Source organism: Rhipicephalus sanguineus, chromosome 11, assembly GCF_013339695.2.
Source record: "Rhipicephalus sanguineus isolate Rsan-2018 chromosome 11, BIME_Rsan_1.4, whole genome shotgun sequence".
NCBI lineage: Eukaryota > Metazoa > Arthropoda > Arachnida > Ixodida > Ixodidae > Rhipicephalus > Rhipicephalus sanguineus.
In genome coordinates this window covers 32,247,409-32,271,076 of record NC_051186.1, presented here as the reverse complement: position 1 = coordinate 32,271,076, position 23,668 = coordinate 32,247,409, and the positions used below count along the sequence as shown (strand labels likewise).

Below are 23,668 nucleotides of genomic sequence, written 5' to 3'. Positions count from 1 at the left end.
CGGCTCTGTAGCCTTGACTACATTGCCACAGAAAGTTGCCTTCGAGTATAGATTGCATGACATCTCAACACGCATCAATGTACTCACAATCTTGGGCTTGAAGGGCGGCTTGACTTTGCGGGCCTCCAAGGCTTCCCAGTCAATGTCCTTGAAGAAGGCGTGGCTCAGAATGGCCTGCTCCCCACCTTGCGACTCCACGCAGCCCAACCGCTTGGCAGGATTCTTGGTCATGAACTGCAAGCCCCATTGTCAATCAATCAATCAATCAATCAATCAATCAATCAATCAATCAATCAATCAATCAATCAATCAATCAATCTTTCATACAGAAGTAACAGCTCTGTGCCCCACAGCATTTAATTCATTTTGCATAGTTTTCTTCCCAATTGAGCAATACTTGTGCAACTTTCATGGTGGATAACGATGTAGATAATTTCACTTCACCACGAGTCTTCACCAAAATCTAACTCTCCTCACCGCTGTGTTGGCCCTGGAGGAAAAATTCAGAAATTTTTTTATGGCTCTCGTCACGGTTACATGCACTGGGAGGTGTTGGTCGAGCTCGCAAGTGAGCCCTTTCTCTATTAGTATAACTTCGTCTTGCACTTCATATCTGGAGTAACATGCCCAGGCCTACAAACAGCCCAGTAAATGTTTCAGATCTGAACAACTTCTGAGTGAAATGTCAAGCAACAAGATGACGATGAAAACGCAAAGATGCACACTGCGCTTGACGATAATACCAATCTAATCGCCCCTGTTTGTTTTGGAGCTGTGCCATATCGGAACACATTCAAACTAGGCATGGGCGAATATTCGAGTGCTTCGAATATTCAAACTAATTATAATATTCAAATTGGCTTCAACCCAAATTTAGATTATTCAATATTTCGAAGTATTCGAAACGAAAGAATAGACATTTCTTTCTTGCATGTAACCCCACTGTAAAGATGGTTTCACTGCAACATGGGAGTGCTACGCTGTGAAACTACATATCCAGGAGAAATCCGCACTGCTGTGAAGCCACACTTTAAAGTTAAATGCATATATTGCCTTCACTTCGATTAATTATTTTCTTAAGTTTAAAAGCTCGTTATATGTGCTATACATGTGCTAAGTATATTAAATTTTAAAACGTAGCGTATTTTATCACTTATAACTTGCACCCTACTGCTATTCAAATCTTGCTACTATTCAAAGTTGCTTCCGCTTCACTTCGAACCAAAAGTGACATTTGCACATGCCTAGTTCCAATTCATAAAAATATTGTGCAAGTTAGTTAGGTCATGACAAAAATGCTCATCTTTGTCTATAATACATGATATATACTATTCAAACTATTCAATTCGAAATTATTCGACCAAATCACTATTTGTTTCGGATTCGTTTCAAACCTCAAGTTTACTATTCACCCATCCCTAATTCAAACAACTCGCACAAACGCTATGCAATTTCAAGTAGAGAACTCATGCTTTCCTTCTTGACGGACATTCGTTGAAGCAACCCTGAAACAAAACAGGGACAGTACTGCCCTGTGTTGAGTAAGGAGAGAACAGTGTTGAGGCACGCACCCCTTTGAGTATGGAAACGGCCTCCTTGCTTAACCAGACCGGGTAGAGGACGTCGTCGTGCAGGATCGACTCAAAGAGGTCGTCCTCGTTGTCCGCCTCAAAAGGCGGCTGGCCCGCCATCATTTCGTACATGAGCACACCTAGTGCCCACCAGTCCACCGATGGGCCGTACTCCAACTCTTGCAGGATCTGGAGCACGACATGAAGAGAACGGAGATGTAGTGTAAGCACTGTTTTCTCGACATCCTCTAGGCAAGAACAAGCTAATGACTTGCTGGAGACACAATAGCGCCGAACGCCGGACATTTGTTCAAGTGAAATGGCGCTGTTATGTACAGCCGCACTCAATATGAGTTGCAACACAGTGGCCGTGGTTGAAGGGGCCCCGAGCTGGAACGGTTAACCTGGCACACATTAAATTGGTTTGGAGAATACCACTAACTGAAACCATGTCTAATTCAGTCATTTTTGCTATGTTGGTGCAGCTAAGTAGTGTTGGCGCCACATTGAGAACGGATCACATGTTGCAACTCATATTGGGCGCAACTGTACAGTCAATGCGATGAGTTCGTGAAATGCAGGTTCTGCGAAAACATCTAAAATTCCTGCCCAGTTTTCGCTTACAGCTAGTGAAACATTACAACATTATTTTGGTTGCCTATACTCACGCAGGCAGCCAATTTAAATGCCGGGCCACCTTTCTGGCCCCATGAAATTTCTTTTTTCTTCTCTGATCCTACGTCCCATAAACTTTCAATGCAGCCTGCTGTACAGCTTTACAAACCAATAGTTTATTTACACATTATCAGCATGCAGAAACAAATGCTAGCTATTGATGCAAGAGTACTACATCTGGCTACACAGAGGATTGCATTCAAGCACGCATTGACCATGTGTGCTTGAATGTGTCTGCACACATTGACCATGTGTGAGAAGACAGGATCCTGTCTCCTCTCATTTTCCTTCCTTGTTTTCAGTTGCGCCACAAATATTTCGTTAAGCTATGCACCATTCACCCAACTATACACCCTGATAAAAGTGAACGTCAAAGCATACTTCCACTGTGAAGGATTATGACTACTATTGGGCAATTGCTGCAGATTAGTGTGTTACCAACTGCTGTGAGCAGCTGCAACATTGGTAAACTTCAGAGTAGTGTAGACTGCTTTGTGAACTCTTGTTTTACAAGCTCGTTGGCATCACCCAGATTGACCTGAATGTTCAGAACTGTTATTTTTCAGCCATATCTAAAAAAAAATTGGGCAATTGCTGCAGATTACAGTGTGTTACCAACTGCTGTAAGCAGCTGCAACATTGGTAAACTTCAGAGTAGTGTAGACTGCTTTGTGAACTCTTGTTTTACAAGCTCGTTGGCATCACCCAGACTGACCTGAATGTTCAGAACTGTTATTTTTCAGCCATATCTAAAAAAAAATTGGGCAATTGCTGCAGATTACAGTGTGTTACCAACTGCTGTAAGCAGCTGCAACATTGGTAAACTTCAGAGTAGTGTAGACTGCTTTGTGAACTCTTGTTTTACAAGCTCGTTGGCATCACCCAGATTGACCTGAATGTTCAGAACTGTTATTTTTCAGCCATATCTAAAAAAAAATTTGCACGTGCAGCGACTTTTCACAATGCCGGTCTCTAAGACGCAGCACGCACCTCTGGAGCGATGTAGTCCGGTGTACCACAAAAGGTGGTCGTCGTGACGCCATCCTTGATGCCTTCCTTGCACATGCCAAAGTCTGCTATCTTGCAGTGACCGTCAGTGTCTAAGAGAATGTTGTCTAGTTTCAAATCCCTGCAAGAAGAACGAAGCATCACAGTGTGAGGAGGTGAAATGTCGACACGTTCTCACAAGCACGACGCCTCAGCCTGTACTACTACGGCTGTAATACTCCCTGTAGACGGACAGCGGCCGTCTTAAAGGGGTACTGACATGAATTTTTGAAGGAGAGTTTACTCTGCCCTACAAATCTCCTGTATACAGAGACGGCTCTACTCAAATGTGAAGCTTGTAGTGTGCACGTACCTCACAGGAGTACGGCCACTAGCGTGGGTTCGGACTCAGCGAGCCACAGGGCCGCGTTTGCCGTCGCCTCGCGTGAACTAGCGCGCCGCTGCACACGTACGTTCGAGCGCAAAGGCGCCGAGCGCAACGCGGCAAGTACACAGTACTGCTCTCTAGATCCGCAACAGTTTATTGCCTGTGGCAACACCACAAAACGCAGTACAACACCCGCTCCCAAAGGCGGCGGGAGAAGCAAAACAGGCTTCCCCACGCCACGGGCGAAAGTACAACACAAAGGGTGCCGCTAGCACGTCTCCGCGAGCAAAAAGGGCTCACGGCGACACGCCGCTGAGAGATAACGGGTCCCTCGCGACTATGCTGCGTACTCTAACGATCCGCGACCACAGGGCCCGATCGCTCGAGTGAGGGCAAACTCCGCTCGTGTTGGCTTCGATAGGTACGGTTTCGGCGTAGTATGACCACGCGCGAATGCACTGCACCGCTCTTCAGCCTAGCGTTCGGAAAAGGACAACGTAAGGTAAGCGCTCGCCGCTGGCGCAAGGCACCGTTAGCGACTTCCGTCCGAGCGAGCCCAAAAAAGGAGCCGACGGACGGGAGAGAAAATACGTGCTTACCCTACGAGGTCCAGAGAGAGTCTCCTCCTTCCGCCGCGCGAAACGTCTCGCGAGACGCGAAACTCGAGCGCAGCGCCACCGTCGAGGTCCGACGCCGGGAGAGGGAGGTTAGTGTCACTCCCCGCTCGCCCAGCGCCGTAAGACGGCGGAGGAGGGGAACGGCATGATCGGACGTGGGGATGGCAGAAATAGGCGAAAACCAGCGCAATGGCGACGGGCAAGCCTCAATCCCCACAAGCTCAGTAAATGCAGATCAGATATTTTAGTTTGACAGTAAAGTCCATTTTCGCATGGCGCACCTTCTGACATTGACACTAGCATGACGTCAGGCTACAATGCCAGTTCTGGTGGCTTCATGCACCAGTATGGCTATATGTGATGACATCAGCCACCAAAATATTCAAAATGGCCACCTGTGCGTTACCAACAGAGCCAAGAGCGAAACGGCCATAGAAACGTCACGATATCTTGCGTGAGTACGTGATGAGAAGCTCATACTGTGTCGTGACGTCAGGGTACACTAGGAACCAAAACTTGCTTTAAAAAACATGTTGTAATTAATTTTTCAGGGTGCACTCATGCTTGCCAGTACATTTTCTAGGCTCTTGAGGGCTTGGCTTTTCATTTGACACACAAAAAAAAAACAACGTTATCGTCGGTACCCCTGAAAGTTATCGTGTCAGTAACCCTTTAAAGGGGTACTGACAAAAATTTTGGCCTTGCGTTTTTTTGCTGCAATGTGTTGCTGGAGGCCTGTTAGTCATAACGCGGTGCATCGTTTGCTGCAGCGCACGACAGATAATTAATTATAGTCTCCTCATTACCGACCAGTGTCAGTTTCGGTTTCAAAAATAACAAGCCTCCAGGTGCAACTATCCCCACCTAGCGGGTGGAGCGCTCCAGCACGTCAGCACACAGAACTGTGACGCACTTCCGCACGGTTCGCGAGCAGCCACCGAGAAGTAGGCTGCTGGAGCAAACGCGGCAAAAAAACATGGCAGCTATGAAGTCATCATAACTTGTTGCAGCGTGGTCACGTGACAGAAGCAGGGGGTCCCCGAGGGTCCTCAAGGGTCCCCTTTAAGAGTGTCAGTAGCGCGAGAATGTCAATCGCTCACGCAAACTTCAAAATTCATTTAAAATAACTTCCAAGCTATATTCGCTGTTGGTATTTTGCAGATGATATATGCATGTTCACCGGAATCGATCCCGCAGGCTATCTCGGCAGCAAAATATTGTGTCAGTACCCCTTTAAGTCTCATTTTGATTCTCACGTAGCCGGCCAAATGGCTTCGTGAAGACAGTATCGGAGACAAATACGATGCAGGCTACTTTGCTGTCCAGACAAGATGGCTGCTGAGTGGAAGGCTGGGATCTCACCGGTATAGTCGTCTGCCTAAATGTAAATGCTTTCTTACTTGCTTTATGTAGGCTACTTCCAGCTTTTCAGATTCAAACACGAAAAAAAGTTAAAGAAGTAACGATTCTGTTCGTTTTCCTCAACTTTCTCTTGTAAACGTGAGGTGGCACCACCTAGCGCAGACATCATGCAGTTGCGTTCCATTACTCGAACTGGGGCTCGATGCTGTTTTCTAAGCATTCAGCATACACATCTGCAATGCTGGCCAAAATTGGAATATACCCTTCGTCATAGAGACACCACGCCAAGTATAAAAAAGAAAATGTGGTGGCTCACCTATAAATGACTCCGTACTGATGTAGAAACATGAGGGCTAGCGTCACCTCGGCTGCATAGAATCGTGCTCGCGGCTCGTCAAACTTCCTCGCCTTCTGAATCTGGAACATCAGGTCACCGCCGTTGACGTACTCCATGACGAAGAACAACCGATCCTGGCACAGAAGAAGGATGAATGAAATGAGCGGCTTCACGTCAAGACTGTGCAATACACTGCGGGTTTACTAATGTTGAATTCCAATGGCGGAGTCGGAGCAAGTTTTTCTGCTCCTTTTAGAGCAAGTGTGTTCCAATGGCAGAGTGAGGGCGGGAGTCAAGCGTTCCAATGGGAGAGTCAGAGTGGATTCAGAGCGGGAGTCACTTCCGTGGAGCAGGAAAAGTTGCTCCGCCAAAATCGACGGAGTCGACCGGAACTCGGCCTGACGTACTTCCTTTAACACGTTTGCCTGCTTGGGGGCGCTGCCGCTGTCGCGTGTTTTGACAGTAATGGCGGACAACATGGGCGTCTGGGCAAATCGTGCGGCATTGCTTCCGCTGATCGATAGCGACAGCTCCGAGTCAGAAAACTCCAGTTCCTGCACGAGCAATTCATCGGATAGTGACAGCGACGCTGAAACTGCCGCGTACGAGCGGGAATTCGACAGCGGAATTAGCAGAATGGAATAACTACACGCAAGGTATTCTGGGCAACTCAAGCACTTCCGCTTCCTTCTTGCTCCCATGCTTGCTCCGGCGGCGCGGATTGTGTTCCAATCGCGGATTTGGAGGCGTCGCTCTACGCCAGAGTCGAGTGCTCGCTCGCGGAGTCCATCGGCTGCTCCGACTCTGCCATTGGAATTCAACATAAGCAGTAAAATAATATAGGATAAACACCAACAATTCAGGAGCCTTCCAGCCAGTACTTCAGCGCCGATAATCAAAAGCAAGGCATCTACAAATATCATTACTTCAGTGTTTTCCTCAGCGACTGCATTAATCAACATTGTCATTCCTTAATCTTCAATGGTAGACGAAGAATAAAAGCAGCGCTAAACACGGGACGAGAAGAAGACACATACACGTTCTCGTCCCGTGTTTAGCGCTGTTTTTATCCTTCTTCTACCATGCAACACCAACCAGCCCAATCGAGCACATTGTTAATCTTCAATGCCATGCTACTACAACCATGAAGAAAGAGGAAAGGTGCTTAGTAGCATTCCAACTTTGCATCTCTAGCTTTTACGTATCAATGCATAATGCCTTTCAAAGTGCTAGTGTTCTTTTCTTTATTTGCACAATGTACAACTATTTTGCAATACACTGGAGAACAAAATTTCTAAGACTTTGCTGTCTTTTCATGGTACAGGCTTTACTCCTATCATACACATAGAGCCCCTGAGTAGCATGTTTAATAGGTCAGTTCTGAACATGTCGCGTTCTTTGATTGGCTATTAAAGGAATAAGATCACGAAGGAAAAAAAAACAGCCCAGTTTTTGTAGTTTTCTTGCTGAACAGTCCTTCGATGCTTAAACAAAGTGCAGTTCCCGTTGCACAAGTGAGATATTCCTGCATACAACAGTTATTTCAAAATCACTGGTTGAGAGTACCGAGGCCTGTGATATATTTTTTTTTTTTTAACACGAAAGTGTTTTATGCCGGGGTCCACCAAGTACATCCGTCACGGATATGACGTTGATAGAATGGACACCAACGGGTGAGAAAGAAAAAAAACACCAAGAAAAACATACCCCCCTGGGAATCGAACCCACGACGTTGCGGCCGCGACGGCAAGCGCCCGACGCGCTACCCACTAAGCCATCTCGAAAGATGCTAGGCACGGCGCGAACGCGCCTTATATCTTTCACACATTCTCTTTCGCGGCGGGCGGAGCGGGGCGGTGCCGCCGTCTGTGAGAGGTGAAAAGAAGTAATACTTCACGATCGACACTAGCGCTCACTCCGCGATTGCACGCGATATCTGAGGTCATGGTTAAAGCGTCTCGATACCAGAGAGGTAGAGTGGCCGCGCTGGCGTCGCCGAGGCACCCTTGACGCAGTTACGTTCTTTGCCTTTGGCTTCGTGTTAGCGTGCGTCGGCTCATCGGAGTAGTGCATCTTCCACGTGCACCAACGGGATTTCTCCGCCGCCGACTGCTTCAATTGCGAGAGCACCGACTAGCAAAACTGCTGCAGTATGCGTTGCAGAAAGGACGCGATTTCGACGGGCGAATGTCGTGCCTTGGTGGAGCGAGAGCAGCGCCTGCGAGACATAGGCCAGCGGGACGCACGCGTTTGCGGCTCAGGCTACGAACCTCTACCTCCCGTGTTGCTGAAGCGCAGTGCGTGTTATGTATGCATGAGCACAGGCGTCGGCTACCCATTACTAGAAAGCGCACACCGTGCCGTTTCTCCCCTTAATTGACGACGCTTTGAAGAAGTGCATACCTGGTACCAGTGTTGATTATGAGCTTGTTGATATCATCCTTACGCGGGATTCACGATTCGCTGTGTCCAAATATATGTTCACACCGTCAGCTACCACAACAGTTTAATCATGATCATGGGCGTTAGTCGTCGCGATAGAGACATGCTGTCAACATGGGTGCATCCACGTCAAACGGTGCTATAGCTGCCAAACACGAATAGACATTGTACAAGCTCTCATATATCACTACACAATAAGAAGTACTTCTGTGAAGACACGTTTCACTTTCGTGTTATACCGATTCCTATTTCCTGTGAAGGCTGACACCCTGAGAGGTTAATGATCAACATAGTATCTTCTGCACCATCAGTTGTGCATTGAGACACAGGAGTCGTGCTACTCCAGGAAACGGGGAACCCACCTCGGTCTGAAAGCAGCAGTGGAGGGCTGTGAGGAACGGGTGCTTGGCGGACAGCGTCAGTATGCGCTTCTCCGTCATGGTGCAGTCAACGTCGTCGTCTTGCAGGATGACATCCTTCTTGAGCACTTTCACGGCATACACTTCTTCTGTGCCTTTGCGTTCGGCTAGCATGACCTGGGCGAGAAGAAGTTGCAGCGCGCCTCAAGCACAAACCGGCCAAACTGTGCTAGCACCTACAAAGACGTGTTATCAGTCGGCGACGTTACATTACGACAGTGACACCACATGACATGATGTCACTGCCTAACCCTTTCAAAACTATGATGCCAAAGATGACCAGGTACCTTCAACCATAGAGTTTCCTAAAATGACCTAGAGGGAACTCTGGCGCTGCGATCGTTCAGCCACCATGGGAATGATGGGTAGTACACGGATTTGCCTAGTCTTCGTGCTTATGGGCTTCGAATGCACTTGTGGCTTTGTTTATTGCTATGTTTTGGTTTTCTTTCGGATAAAAGAATGGATCGTTATGAACTTCGTGACCAGATTTGAATCGGTGAACCTAAAGAAGTTAAAGTGGTGAAGTGAAACTGCTGATTTTTGCTGAACTTCGTTTTGCGACAAAGCGGATGCAGGCGACGCGGAGCCAAACGGAGCCAAAAGAACGAAGTTTAGACAGATCCGTGTACTACCCATGATTCCCATGCTGGCTGAAGCGCGATGCATTGCAGCTCCCATAGACACTAGCACCAGAGTTCCCTCTAGTAAGTATTGTAGGAAACTCTATGCCTTCAACGATGACAGGCCAACCTATCGAAACATCAGCCAGCCAGTTCGAGACACTCATTCCTTTACATCACGTCTTCCAAGCATGAACGAAAGAAGGGGAATTTTAAGGGCTCGTTTTTCTTTGCTAGACACAACATTAATTAGAACTAAGAGACAAGAAAGCCAAGGAATGTATAGGGGATGTTATTTGTAGTAATTATGATGCAAATGTGAAGAAAGTAAAGTGGACAAAAAGATAGCTTGCCGCTGGCAGTGACCGAACCTGCGACCTTCGAATAACACGTCCGATGCTCTACCAACTGAGATACAGCAGCACTGTTCACCCCCCCCTCCCTCTGTCCAAATTATGGGGTATATATGTGCATTTAAATGGCGTCTTCCAAGCATGACTTTCATGTCTCTTGATGTTAGGCTTTCCCACATACGTGCGCTAAATCGCGGCAATGGGTGTCGTCGTTACAGAGCTGCAAGAACAAGACTTGCTGTGGGTGCTCCTATGGTAATGTCACCTTAAAGTGGGGACAACTACAGCATTAGGTGAAGTTCCTTCCAGCTCTTGCTGTGTGTGTGCAGATGCGTAGCATGTTTGTTTAAAGAGACCTGCTGTATGGTGATGTGGCGGGCGAAGCATTGCGAAAATAGTCGCAGAACGAGATGCCGACGCATAGTCGGGCTGGTGGTGCTTATATCTGTGGCCAAATGAAAATGCGATGCGCTAGCTTGTCGATGAGCTAGCTCTCCCACGTTAATTTTTTAAGTGTGTTCTATTAATCCTGATGATGCTTGTGTTCATATTATAATGGTTACAGTAATGGGCTTTCATGCTTGACTTTTCAGGGCACACCTTCTCTGAAGTCTTACCTTCTTAAATTTGTTATTATCATTAGTTCCCTCTTATTTTGTATAGTTTGATCATTTTATTTGTCTCACGTTTAGATCATTATTATGTCAGGCGGCACTGCTATTGCAGATGGACGACTCATGCATACTTTACCCATGCTTTTCACTCAAAGTGAGGCTTCTGATGCTTAGGCATTACAAAAAATGATGTTACATAACAATTATTGTTGGTGTTTTACATCACAACACCATGATATGATTATATGAGGGACGCCTTAGTGGAAAGCTTCGGAAATTTCGACCACCTGGGGTTCTTTAGCGTGCACCTAAATCTAAGTACGCAGGCCTGAAGCATTTCGCCTCCTTCGAAATGTGGCCACGGCGGTTGGGATTCGACCCTGAGACTTTCGGAATAAAGATGAAAAGTTGCGATGATAACAATTATAAGAGAACTGAATGCAGCAGTGCAGCAAAGTGAAAACCATGGCTTGGGGAGCGCACCTTTCCGAAGCTGCCCTTTCCGAGCACCTTGATGAAGAGGAAGTCCTCCAACCCAAACTTGCGCGGCCGCCGGCTGTCGCGGCTGCTCGGTGTGGGAGAGAATTTCTCGACAGGCTCGCCGCCCGTGTCTGGCACTTGAAGCGACAGCTGGCCGTACGAGTCGGTCAGTGCCAGCATGTCGTACGCCCCAAAGCTCATGCCTGCAAACCGGGATGCAACAATGCTCAAGCACAAGTTCCATCTCCCTTCTTCATTTATTCACCCAAAAGGCCCATTTTTAGAGGCATTGACGACTGAGCCTGTTGGTATATTTCACTGTCGATTCTGAGGGCATAACACGACGAGACAAGAACATACAATGCATAGACGCATGTTGTGGGGGTGCTATATCACCCCTGTAAAGGCGACTGCCGTAGCTTAGGCGTGGCCGCTGTGTTTGCATGCACGTGCTCTGTGCGTAAGCGGAGACGTTCGTGCAAGGTCAGGGATGCGCTGACTGTAACCCGAGTTTAGCGCCGTGGCGCCGGCATCGCCGCCGCGGAGAATTTAGGCCGCCGCATAGAGACGGCAGTGACTCTCTTTTTGGGGTGTGGCAGCGCGCGCGGATGGGCGACAGCCACAGTGGGTCCGTGGGGGACGGTACCACGGCTCGCTTCCCTCGGGCCCTCGTGGTGAGTCGTGCATCTGCGGCGCCGCATTTGTATTGTATTATGTTGTCTTATTGTATGTCTTATGTTATGGTGTATTGCATGTCTTATATTGTCTTGAGTGTGTGATATGTTTTCCAGTATTCATTGTTAGCGTGTTACGTGTTACTAATTCGGCCGGCGAGCTCGCCATATATGTAAAAAAGTGTTTAATAAACCCCCACGTTTGTTGCACGACCGCGTGAACCGTGTCCGTGTGTTCCGAGAGCGGGGGCGTTTTATCGCTCAGACCCCACAATGTATTGTATGTTCTTGTCTCATTGTCTAGCGCTCTCAGAACTAACACCTTTAGAGCTCCGCTATAAACGACAGATAATAAAAAGAAAAGAACACAAGTACCGTCCCCGTCTCGGAGCCGAGTCAGCATGCAGTAGCGACTAGCCGAATGTACCATTAGTCTTGCACACCCGAAGTTAGGGAACGCAAAAAACTGCTGGTTATACAAGATGTATGAGGCAATAAGACAGCAGCATGGGCTTGTTGATGGTATTTGGGTGCTGCACCTCTACATGCCTTTCTCGGTAAACAAAACTCCTGTTCAGCATATTTTCTTCGATCCTTTCAGGTTCTGTTTACAGAAATCCTACTGCACGTATTTTAGACAAGGAAAACCTTTTTAGTAGAGCTGTGCGAATAGCAAAATTTTGGGTGCGAAGCGAATTCGAATATTGAAGTGTGAGTGCGAATCGAATCGAATATTTTTCTAACATTTCTCGAATATTTCTAGAATATTTTTCGAATACTTCGAAGCGAAATTGCAGAAAAAAAGTTAGAGAAGATTCCTAAGCATATTCTTATGAGATAGCAACATGAAAGTGTTTCTTTTCGCTAGGTTGATGAAGCACTGGTGGGGTGGTGTTTCATAGTTGTCTTATCAAGAATGAGGCAATGTAGAGGCTGAATTCTATTTATGCACATGATTTGGTGCAACCAAAGTGTTGCCGACAACACTTTACATGTGATAGGCAAAGATACCATTTCCTCAGCCTCTCCTCCTCTTTCAACTTCTGTGGAAGCCCAACTGATGTGGCGGACAAGGGTGTGCTTCAAGTACGGAGCTCCAAATCTTCCGCGTAGACGTCGATATATAAGAACATCTGAAATTTTGGTAGCAAATTTTGGTCCAATTTTTCGGACTTCCTGCCCAAATTTCAGGTCCAAAACAGCATTAATTGAGCCCCAACCTCTGCCACATCTTTCATTTCCATGTTGGAACCAGCGTTTTCTTAAGTTAATACATTTGCGACCGCAGCAGCGCTTGAAAGACAGCTTTGCCGCAATACCGGGGTGTGATGAGGTGAAGCATATTGAAAATCTAGGAACCACTTCCAATAGGACGTTTTGTCTTGGCAAAGTTCGACCGTAACGTAGCTTGAAAGGCAGCTTTGCCGCAATACCGGGGTGTGATGAGGTGAAGCATATCAAAAATCTAGGGATCACTTCCAATCGAACGTTGACTGTCTCTTGGCAAAGTTCGACCGTAACGGAGCTTGAGAGACAGCTTTGCCGCAATACGAGAGTGAAATGAGGTGAAGCATATTGAAAATCTGAAGGGGTCACTTTCAATCGGACGTTGACTGTATTTGTTTTTGGGGAGTTCGAATAGTTCGAATAGTAAAATTCCAGTGCAAATCGAATCGAATAGCAAACACTATTCGAAAAATATTCGAAATTTCGAATATTCGCACACCCCTACTTTTTAGTGTGCAAAAGTAGACAGAAGTGCAGGCGATAGGCCTCTGTCCATAGCCTTCATTTCTTTCAACTTTTGTGCAATAAACAGGTTTTCCTTGTCTGAAAGGTGCATTAGAGAGAGCAAGCAAACAGAGGCATTTGGGTATGCATGAAACGTATGGGTGTGTGTTTTTTTTTTGTTTTTTAAATAATAAATGTGTGAACATCATGTACAGTACTCACGGATTGAAACAGGACAATTTATGACTAAGTAACGCACATACTTTCGTTTCCACCGTCTTCAGTTCGAGTCATATCGGTGTAATTTCGATTCGAGCGCATAGGTCAGAGCCAACATTGTCTTTAGAAACCAGATTGGTTGCGATATGATGTGGCTATCTCGAGCAATTGCGTGTACCAGTCGTTATACGAAAAAATTTGATGTCGCGTTGGAATCTGTGAGTACTGTACATTCATAAACAGTGGATGTACAGGGGTGATCAAAAGTTTGCAGGCCACGCTGCTGTAGGAATGCATAGGATAGTGGCCTGCAAACTTTTGACACCCCCCCTTCCCCCGTATATTCCTCCTTTTTTATCTTTACCGAATACTCTAAAATTAGTTTTTTTTCCAAAGAGCTATCAATGAGCGGAATGAGCCAGACACTATAGCGAAACTAACATCTATAAATGATTTTCAAGGCACACTAAAGAGTATGCATATGTATTGGCTAAATTGACGCCTGGTATCTGTTGAGCACATGTGTGTGTTTCAGCAATGCAGACACAAGTCGGTGCTCATCCTGCAAATGTTCACCCAACTTGGAAAACAATACTGTGCACTGTTTCTCCTACGCCACTTGTAGTGCTTTTATTTTCACGTCCTGTAAAGAAATTACGACACTTTCTCCTGGTTTTCACTGTATTCACACCACTTCTGCAATGACCCACTGTTGGGTTGGCAGTATCGATACATTATGAAAAGGAATGCGGGAGAGCTCTTACCTGGTACACCCTTCTCCTCATCCGCAGTGGCTGGCAGGGGCGATGTGTGTGATCTTTCCGACACGGACTGCGTCAACTTGTTGGGAGATTCACTGATGGAGGTCTGCTTTGGTGCAACGCACACGCGGAAGAAAAAGAAAAAGGAAAACGGTTGGCCCTTCCTCTCACCTATGCATATTCCCTCTTTTTTCCACTGTGCATAATACCGCCTGAAACCCCATACCTTATTATGTTCACAAGCCAGGACATCACACTTTTTGATTAAAGTGCCTTGTGCTTACGTGCAGTGCACTCAATTAGACTGAACATGTCAGAGTGCTTGAATGGTGTGGAACTGATGTTGAAATTGAAGAACACAAATCGCACTGAGCAAACCATTTTCCCCACTTGATGTTTCACATTGCAACATATTGTTACGTGAGTTACGTGAGTGACGAGTCGCTTTTACAAGTCGCTATTCACAAGATGTATTCGCAAGAGCGGCTGCAGCGCTGACCAGTCCGGCTCCGAGCTCGAGCAGCTAGCGACCTTCGTCCTCTTTGTCGGGCGCACACGCGCGTCGACAATATGAATTCCGGCAGCCTACATGTAGCATAACCCCCGGCGGCAAAGGCGCCGTCTCGGCGCATCTAGACGTCAACGTCATTGGGCGAGTGGTACTGCTTCAGGCGTGCGACGTGTACGATGTCGCTGGCATGCGGGGTGGATGAAGACGACGGGGCAGCAGGAGCGATTTCAAAGGTGACGGGAGTCACCGCACGAAGCACTCGGTATGGCCCTGTGTACCGAGAGAGCAGTTTGTCGGACAGGCCAACGTGCCGGGTCGGAGACCACAGCAGAACCAAAGAACCGGGCGAAAAGTGTACGTCGCGGTGTCGTTGATCATACCGACGGCGTTGGTTCTCTTGGGAGGTCAGAAGGCGAGTACGAGCGGCTTCGCGTGCATGAGCAGCCCGGCTGATAGCGTCCAGGGCGTATTCAGTGGTCGGAGCTGCTGGCAACGGAATGACTGTATCGAGGGGCAATGTGAGTTCGCGGCCGAACAGCAGGAAAAATGGGGAGTAACCAGCCGTGTCATGGCGCGAGGAATTGTAGGCAAATGTCACGTACGGTAGAGCAAGGTCCCAGTCGGAGTGGTCTGAGGAAACATACTTTGAAAGCATGTCGGTTAGGGTTCGGTTCAGACGCTCCGTGAGGCCATTCGTTTGCGGATGGTACGACGTAGTGAGCTTATGCCGCGTTTCACATGAACGCAGGATGTCCGCTATGACTCTCGATAGAAATGTGCGGCCACGGTCCGTGAGCAGCTGGCGTGGAGCACCGTGTTGCAAGATCACGTCGCGCAGAAGGAAATCGACGACATCTGTGGTGCAGCTTGTAGGAAGAGCTCGTGTGATGGCGTAGCGTGTGGCGTAGTCTGTGGCCACAGCTATCCACCTGTTGCCAGCAGAAGACAGGGGAAAAGGGCCGAGTAGGTACAAGCCGACGCGAAAGAAGGGTTCGGACGAAATGTCGAGGGGTTGAAGGCACCCAGCCGGAAGCGTCGACGGTGTTTTGCGGCGTTGACATTTCTCACACGCCGCGACGTATCGTCTGACGGAGCGTGCGAGACCTGGCCAATAGAAGCGACGGCGGATTCGGTCGTATGTGCGAGACACACCAAGGTGACCGGCAGTTGGAACGTCGTGAAGTTCGTGGAGTACAGCCGAGCGGAGGTGTTTGGGTACAACAAGCAGCAGGGATGGTCCGTCTGGATGAAAGTTGTGGCAGTATAGTGTACCATTCTGGAGTACGAACGAGGGATGAGATCGGTCCGAAGGTGAGGATTCAAGGCACTCGATGATAGCCCGTAAGGATGCATCACTGCGTTGCTCGTCGGCTATGTGGGTAGGTTGGGAAACGGTGCACACGCAAGCGTCGGTGTCAGGGACGGTGCGCGACTCGCTAACCGGATAGCGAGATAGGCAGTCGGCGTCTTGATGCAGGCATACAGATTTGTACGTCACTGCAAAAGTGTACTCTTGCAGTCGCAGAGCCCAGCGACCAAGTCGACCTGTGGGATCCCTTAATGATGAAAGCCAGCAGAGCGCGTGGTGGTCGGTGACTACGGAGAAGTGAGTGCCATATAAATATGGACGGAACTTGGAGACCGCCGAGACAAGAGCAAGGCATTCTCGTTCGGTGATCGAATAGTTGCGCTCCGCAGGTGTAAGGAGGCGACTAGCGTAGGCGATAACGCGGTCGTGCCCCTGCTGACGTTGGGCGAGGACGGCTCCGATCCCGTGACCACTGGCATCAGTTCGGACCTCAGTCGGAGCGGATGGGTCAAAGTGGGCCAATATAGGTGGCGTCGTCAAAATTGTAATGAGGTGAGAGAAGGCGGCAGCTTGAGTGGATCCCCACGAAAATGGGACGTCTTTCTTTAGAAGATCAGTAAGTGGTCGAGCGATTGCTGCAAAGTCTTTCACGAACCGCCGGAAATAGGAACAGAGTCCCACAAAACTCCGAACATTTTTGGCGGATTGGGGTACTGGAAAACTGGTGACGGCACGAATTTTCTCAGGGTCCGGCCGCACACCAGAAGCATCAACGAGGTGGCCCAACACTGTAATCTGTTGGCGGCCGAAGTGACACTTCGACGAGTTCAACTGGAGGCCAGCATTGCGGAAGACGTCGAGAATAGCCGACAGACGCTCAAGGTGGGTCTCAAATGTAGGTGAAAATACGAGGACGTCGTCTAGGAAACAAAGGCATGTTGACCATTTGAACCCTTGTAGCAGAGAGTCCATCATGCGCTCGAACGTGGCTGGAGCGTTGCATAGACCGAAGGGCATAACCTTGAATTGGTACAGGCCATCGGGAGTGACGAAGGCGGTCTTTTCTTGGTCTTTCTCGTCCACGGCAATCTGCCAATAACCGGAGCGAAGGTCTATGGATGAAAAGTAGCGTGCGCCATGGAGACAATCGAGAGCGTCATCAATGCGGGGCAAAGGATACACGTCCTTTTTCGTAATTCGATTTAGATGCCGGTAATCGATGCAGAAACGCCACGTGTTGTCTTTCTTTTTAACCAGGACGACGGGTGATGCCCACGGGCTCGATGAGGGCTCAATAATGCCTTTAGCTAACATCTTGTTTACTTCTTCTTGAATAATCTGGCGCTCCGATACGGACACCCGATACGGTCGACGGTGAATGGGAACAGCATCACCTGTGTTGATACGGTGCTGCACAAGAGAAGTTTGGCCGAGTGGTCGATTGTCAAGGTCGAAGATCTCGTGGTAAGAAGCCAAAAGGCGGATGAGGGCGGCTGATTGCGCTGGGGGGAGGTCTGGGGCAATCATGGGGCGTAATGCCATGTCGAGGCTTGTGGCATCGGGTGGGCGACAAGAAAGATTGGAGCATACGTCTGCTGCAAAAGAGGTGACGTGGTCATCGGCTAAGGACCGCAACGTGGCGATTAAGATGCCTTGAGGGAGGACTTGCTTCGTGAAGCCGAAATTTATGACGGGGAGATGTACCCGGTTAGCGGCTATAGTTATGACGCAGTGAGGCACAGTGATGTCACGTGCCAGAAGTACATCAGTAATCGGCGTGACGACGTAGTGCCCATCCAACACGGATGAAGTCGTTGTGAATTCAGCGAATGTTAGGGCTTTAGGCAGTAGGCAGATGAAATCCGTGGTGCAGAGGCTGTGTGGAAGGTCGGGGTGAATATCTGGCTGAAGAGGAAGGTCCAAGCAAAGAGTACCAGCGGAACAGTCTATCAGGGCAGAATGGGTCGATAGAAAGTCCATCCCTAGGATGAGGTCATGAGGACAATTATGGAGCACCGTGAATAGGACAGGAACGTAACGGTCGGCGATGCTTATACGAGCTGTACACATTCCAATGACAGGAACAGTTCCGCCATCGGCGACGCGTACAGCTTTTGTAGTAGCAGGCGTGAGGACTTTTTTCAGTCGGTGACAAAGACGAGCACTGATTATGGACACGTGAGCTCCAGTATCGACTAGAGCCGTCAAAGAAATACCGTCCACATGCACATCGATTAGGTTCTTGTTCGTAGGAAGCGTCAACGGAGGATTTGGTTCAGAAGGAGATGATGCAGCACTACCTCCAGGAGCTGCACGATCTAGTTTTCTGTCGGGTACGATGCAAAGTTGGGCGGCGAGGGGTGGCGGCGTGGTTGGGGCGACGGGGAACGACGGCGTTGAGGGGACGGTGAACGAGCAGGGGGGCGGCTGTTAGGTGTGTCACAAGTAGGGTCTGTACGGCTGGGCGAATACCGGCGAAGATCTTCATATGGGCGGGAAGGCGAGAAAAATTGGGTCCTATATGGCGGCGTCCAAGTGGCGCGGCAGTAGCGGGAGACATGACCAACGCGGTGGCACCGGAAGCAGATGGGTCTGTCGTCGGGAGTTCGCCATTCCGCTGGGTTGCGAGATCGTGGAGGAACGAATGGGTCACTTCGAGATGCATTCATGGGCATTGGTCGGGACGAGGGGCGAGAGACGGGGCAGGCGACAGGGAACCCGAGGTTGGCGAATTCTTGTCGTACGACCGCCTGAATAACGGAGACCGCGGGGGTTGGTTGTATAGTGGCATGGTCGAATGGAGAGGGCTGGAACGGCGCTGGACTTGCCGCTTCAAGTTCCCGTCGAACGATACGCGTTACACTCTGCTCAAAGGGCGGTGTAGCGGCGGAATCGGAGCAGGTGGATGTGGCAGCCGTGTTTGGCAACCGAGAAAATTGAGGGTGCACACGACGGCTTTTGGCCGTTTCGAAACGGCGGCATTCTTGAATGATGCGGTCGATAGTCGAGACGTTGGTGTAGACCAGCAAATGGAAAGCGTCGTCCGCGATGCCTTTCAAAACGTGACCCACTTTGTCAGCTTCGGGCATTGCCTCGTCCACTTTCCGGCAAAGAGCAAGCACTTCTTGTATGTAGGAGACATACGACTCAGTAGGCGACTGGACACGGGTAGCGAGCTCTTGTCGTGCAGCTGCGTGGCGACCGGTCGGGTTCCCAAAGATGTCACGTAGCTTCTCCTTGAACGTGTCCCAGCTGGTGAGCTCGGTCTCATGTGTTTCGTACCAGATGCGCGGGGTTCCGTCCAAGTAGAAGAGAACATTAGCGAGCATCATGGTAGGGTCCCACCGGTGAGTTTGACTGACCCGTTCATACAGGCGAAGCCAGTAGTCGACGTCGAGGCCAGGTTGCGCGGAGAATGTCCCGGGATCGCGGGGGGTGGGGACCGCGACAAAGGTTGTCATAGGAGCCGCAGATGGAGATGGGGACGGGTTGTCATTGGAAGCCATGGCGAGAGGCTGGATGACGCGGCCACTGCGGAGCTGCGTGGTGAGGACGGGGAACGTTCCACCTCCACCAAATATGTTACGTGAGTTACGTGAGTGACGAGTCGCTTTTACAAGTCGCTATTCACAAGATGTATTCGCAAGAGCGGCTGCAGCGCTGACCAGTCCGCTCCGAGCTCGAGCAGCTAGCGACCTTCGTCCTCTTTGTCGGGCGCACACGCGCGTCGACAATATGAATTCCGGCAGCCTACATGTAGCAATATTATACAGTAACTTGTACTTAGTGAACTAGCTTTCTAGTCAGTGGACTAGAGAATCAATACAGCCACTTAACATTATATGTGTTTTATCAACATTAGTGATTACGATGATGACTGCACAAAATAAATGAGGGATGCCAATCAAATAAGGTAGTGTTACCAAATGTTGACCGACGTTTTGGCTTTCCTGAAAGTTTTAGTGAACAACAATAAAGCGTGAACTTTACTAAGCCCTATTTACTTACTACTATACTATATAGTACAATACATATAATACTATATAGACAATACTACTATACTTCACCATACCACACTAAACCGTGAACAGCCTCTCAGAACTTGCTAACAATCACTCTGATTCCTTTCCTGCTTATTTGCTAATTGATAACACAGCGTGTTTTTCTATCGTTGACTGCACCGATCACTAGCTCCCGACTTTCTTATTTTGCATGTGACAATGTTTCTATCCTGTTAATCAAGAACCAGCTTAAGAATTGCACAATTGCGGCTTTTGGATTGTCCGGATTGAAGAACACTGCTGCTATGCACAACAAAAACAGGCAGAATTGAAATTTAGAAATTAAGAAAAAAGAAAGGATTTTGAAATGTTCTTCTTCCTTAGTTGTTTTCAATTAAATGAGCAAAAGCAGCCACACAAAGGCACAAGCAAAGCTGTCTTAAAAGCAAAGAGACGGAGGCAAAGCCAACTTGCTCAGAACAACCGCCGACAAAATTGAGATTTGCACAGTTCTGTTGTGCCAAAACATGAAAGTGCATAGAAGAAGTGAGCGTTGGGCGAGTTGGTATTGCATTCCAGATTGCATTTTGCGCGAAAAAGCACGAACACGAAGGGAAGGACTACGAGACGAGCGCAGTCCTTCCCTTCGTGTTCGTGTTTTTTCGCGCTAAATGCAATCTGCAATGAAAGTGCACCTTACTTCTCCCTTGTTTTGTACAATGTTGCCTGCTGCAGCACAGCTACGTGGTTAATTTTTCAAACTATCATTATCAGGAGCTGAGCCATGTATTTAAACAGTTTACATGGCAGCAATCGAAGCTACAACCCACTACTTTGTTAAGCTGAAGAAGAGACCCAAGCTGATGCTTGCTTGTGAACACAGCTACAAGCACACCTTAACTATACCTGACCAGAGAAAAATGTAACCAGGTAAGGATGGGAGGAACCCATAGGCTTCATTTTTGAACAGCTGGTCGGCCAATTACAAGCTAATGTAGAGTCACAAGCTTTAAACGGCAGTAAACATGGGAGTGTGCACCGTTTGGTACAAGCAGAGGACTCTGGCAAGCGGCTGGCACACTATCACAGTTTGTACGCTTAGTGGATGCACCCGATGACAGCACTCGTGCGTCGTCTGCTGTTGCCTACTGTCCAGAAGAAAGACCTCTGTCTTTCAATGCACAACTGGTTGGTCAAAAGTATTCTATCTGCACGTGCTGTTAAAGATGGAGGACCATCTTTTAGCTCCCGAACCCAGTTGTAAATATGTAAAATAAACTTCTTGTACCAATTTAGAAACCTCAGCGTCAAGTTATTTACATCGACCCTTTTTATGTCATTATTCTGTGTGCTGTGACGTAGCTACTGCAGCAGATGTACAATTGAGTGCCGTCAGGGGGTGCATCCACGAAATGTACAAGCTGCAATAGAGTGCCAGCCACTCACCAGAGTGCCCTGCTTGTTCCAAATGGCATTCAATCCCGTGTTCGCTGTCATAATGCTTGCGACTGTACGCACCCAATACTAGCACATGTACAGAGTCGACGCCAGTGAAACTAGAAGGTTTATTATATTTCACAAGGGAAATGTCCGTTATACGACTACTAATCATGGTGTCAATGAACACAATGATAACTTTCTGAATTGTGTATTAAACATAAGCTTCTACGAGGTCTGGAATACTAATGAGGTGTTCACATGAGATCCGGACGACCCTGTACATCTGAAACCGTGCCTTGTTTTACTGTATCTTTTAGGAAACTGGTCACAACGGTCAGTGCACCTAGCATCCAAAGAACTTGAAAGTTGTCGGTGCATAATGTGCGACCGTGAAACGTGCATTCCCCGTTATCGCTTCTGGGCTCATTGCACGAAAATGAACGCAGCACTTCGCGAAGTGCTGAAGGAGTGAACGAGTGATGTAATGTGCCAACTATGGTGGGAGAGTGAAGTGAGGTAAAAAGAGATATAGAAAGAGATATGCACCTGGTTATATATCTCTTGGGTGAGGGATATTCCTTGCTGAAGAGTGGACACAAGACAGGGCGGGGTCGAGGCAGGAAGGGGGGCAAAAAAATAATAAAAAAGACGAGACGACAATGCTGTGAACGACAGATCACACGCACGCACAAACACGGACAACAAGAACGCACAATCTTCACAGACGAGAAACAAGAGGACCCAAGTTTACATTGTGTTTGCTGAAGCAAAATTAAAAAGACAAGCCAAAGAAAAAAAAGGAATGCAGAGATGAAACAATGAACTCCCTTTAAGAAGAATGAAGAAAGACCTTAAAATTTTTCTAGTCTCGTCAGAAAAAAACTTAAGCTTAGTGTAGACTTATAAATTCTACAAGAACGAATGACAGAAACCCAAACTGCTCTGCTCAAAAAAGGATTTGTTGCAACAGAGTTCTTCTTGAAGGGAGTCTGGTGTATGTTGTCAAAATAAAAATAAATAATAAATAATAATAATAATAAAGTACCTAAAGTAATACAAACATCCACTTGCAAACATGCACCAACAAATGCGCAAAGAAAATAGACTTGTCCACAAGGGCATTCATGCAGCACAGAACAAAAAAAGTTACGAAGATGTGCGGATGTGTCAAGCATGAGTACATCATGCTTCACGAAGAAATTGGTAAACGGCGCAACACTGCATAATGCTAGAGTTACACAGACCGATGCATACTCGGGACATTTTCTCGGTTTCTTGCTGGCCAACTAACTCGAACAACTACCGCAGTTGCTAACGTAGTCTCACAAGATACAGCAGGCCTAGAAAGAAAAATAAACCTCTGCAAGCACACTTACATGGCTAATTTTACTGTCACCAACATCAAATTTCATTTTCTCTACCATAATTACAGTAACTTCCTAGCGATTTTTACTTTTACAAAATACAAAAAAGACATTAGCATTGGATTATTATGAGTCAATTAACATAGTTGGGCAATGACTACACCTCGAGACGTGGAGTGCTAGTAGTATTTGTAGTAGAGCGAAGGAAAGAAGATAACTTTTTAAGGGCTCGTTTTGCTTTGTTAGATACAATATTAATGAGAACTAACAGACAATAATGCCAAGGAAAGTATAGGGGGTGCTATTTGTAGTAGTTCTCCTAGGTTTAAATGCACATATATACCCCATAAAGTGGACGAGAAGATGACTGTCACCGTAGCTCAGTAGTAGAGCATTGGACGCGTTATTCGAAGGTCGCAGCTTCGGTCCCTGCCGGTGGGAAGTTATATTTTCGTCCACTTTACTTTTTTCAAATTTATATCCCAATTACTACAAATAACACCCCCTACACTTTCCTTGGCATTATTGTCTGTTAGTTCTCATTAATATTGTAGTAGAGTGACATATCTTCTGATCAAAAATTTTTAAAAATTTGTGCGCAGGCACAGAACGCTAACCATCTGTAATATGCAATAGTAGTTACTGTTCACAATGTAAAGATGCAAGCACAATGGCAAGCACAACACAATGCAAGCAGGCTCAAGCTGGTGATTCAAAACACAAGCGAAGGTTGCAACACAAAGCAAGCAGTTCACTTCTAAATTGCATGCACAGTAATAAAAGAAAGCGA

The 23,668-nt window shown here is 47.6% G+C and overlaps 1 protein-coding gene across 4 annotated transcripts in view; it reads right to left on the bottom strand.

The window, feature by feature from the left end:
• Nucleotides 1–23,668, bottom strand: part of LOC119373452 (calcium-independent protein kinase C) — a 60,003-nt gene that overhangs the window by 15,288 nt on the left and 21,047 nt on the right. Inside the window, exons 8-15 of one of the 4 annotated variants that reach the window (XM_037643475.2) lie at nucleotides 22,061–22,096; nucleotides 14,257–14,362; nucleotides 10,872–11,071; nucleotides 8,742–8,915; nucleotides 5,917–6,071; nucleotides 3,237–3,375; nucleotides 1,572–1,760; nucleotides 88–234 (exon numbers count right to left, since the gene is read on the bottom strand). In XM_037643475.2, coding sequence (XP_037499403.1) covers nucleotides 88–234; nucleotides 1,572–1,760; nucleotides 3,237–3,375; nucleotides 5,917–6,071; nucleotides 8,742–8,915; nucleotides 10,872–11,071; nucleotides 14,257–14,362; nucleotides 22,061–22,096 — 1,146 coding nt within the window. The remainder of the gene's footprint in view (nucleotides 1–87; nucleotides 235–1,571; nucleotides 1,761–3,236; nucleotides 3,376–5,916; nucleotides 6,072–8,741; nucleotides 8,916–10,871; nucleotides 11,072–14,256; nucleotides 14,363–22,060; nucleotides 22,097–23,668) is intronic. The other 3 variants (XM_037643476.2, XM_037643478.2, XM_037643477.2) reach the window with 3 other exon arrangements.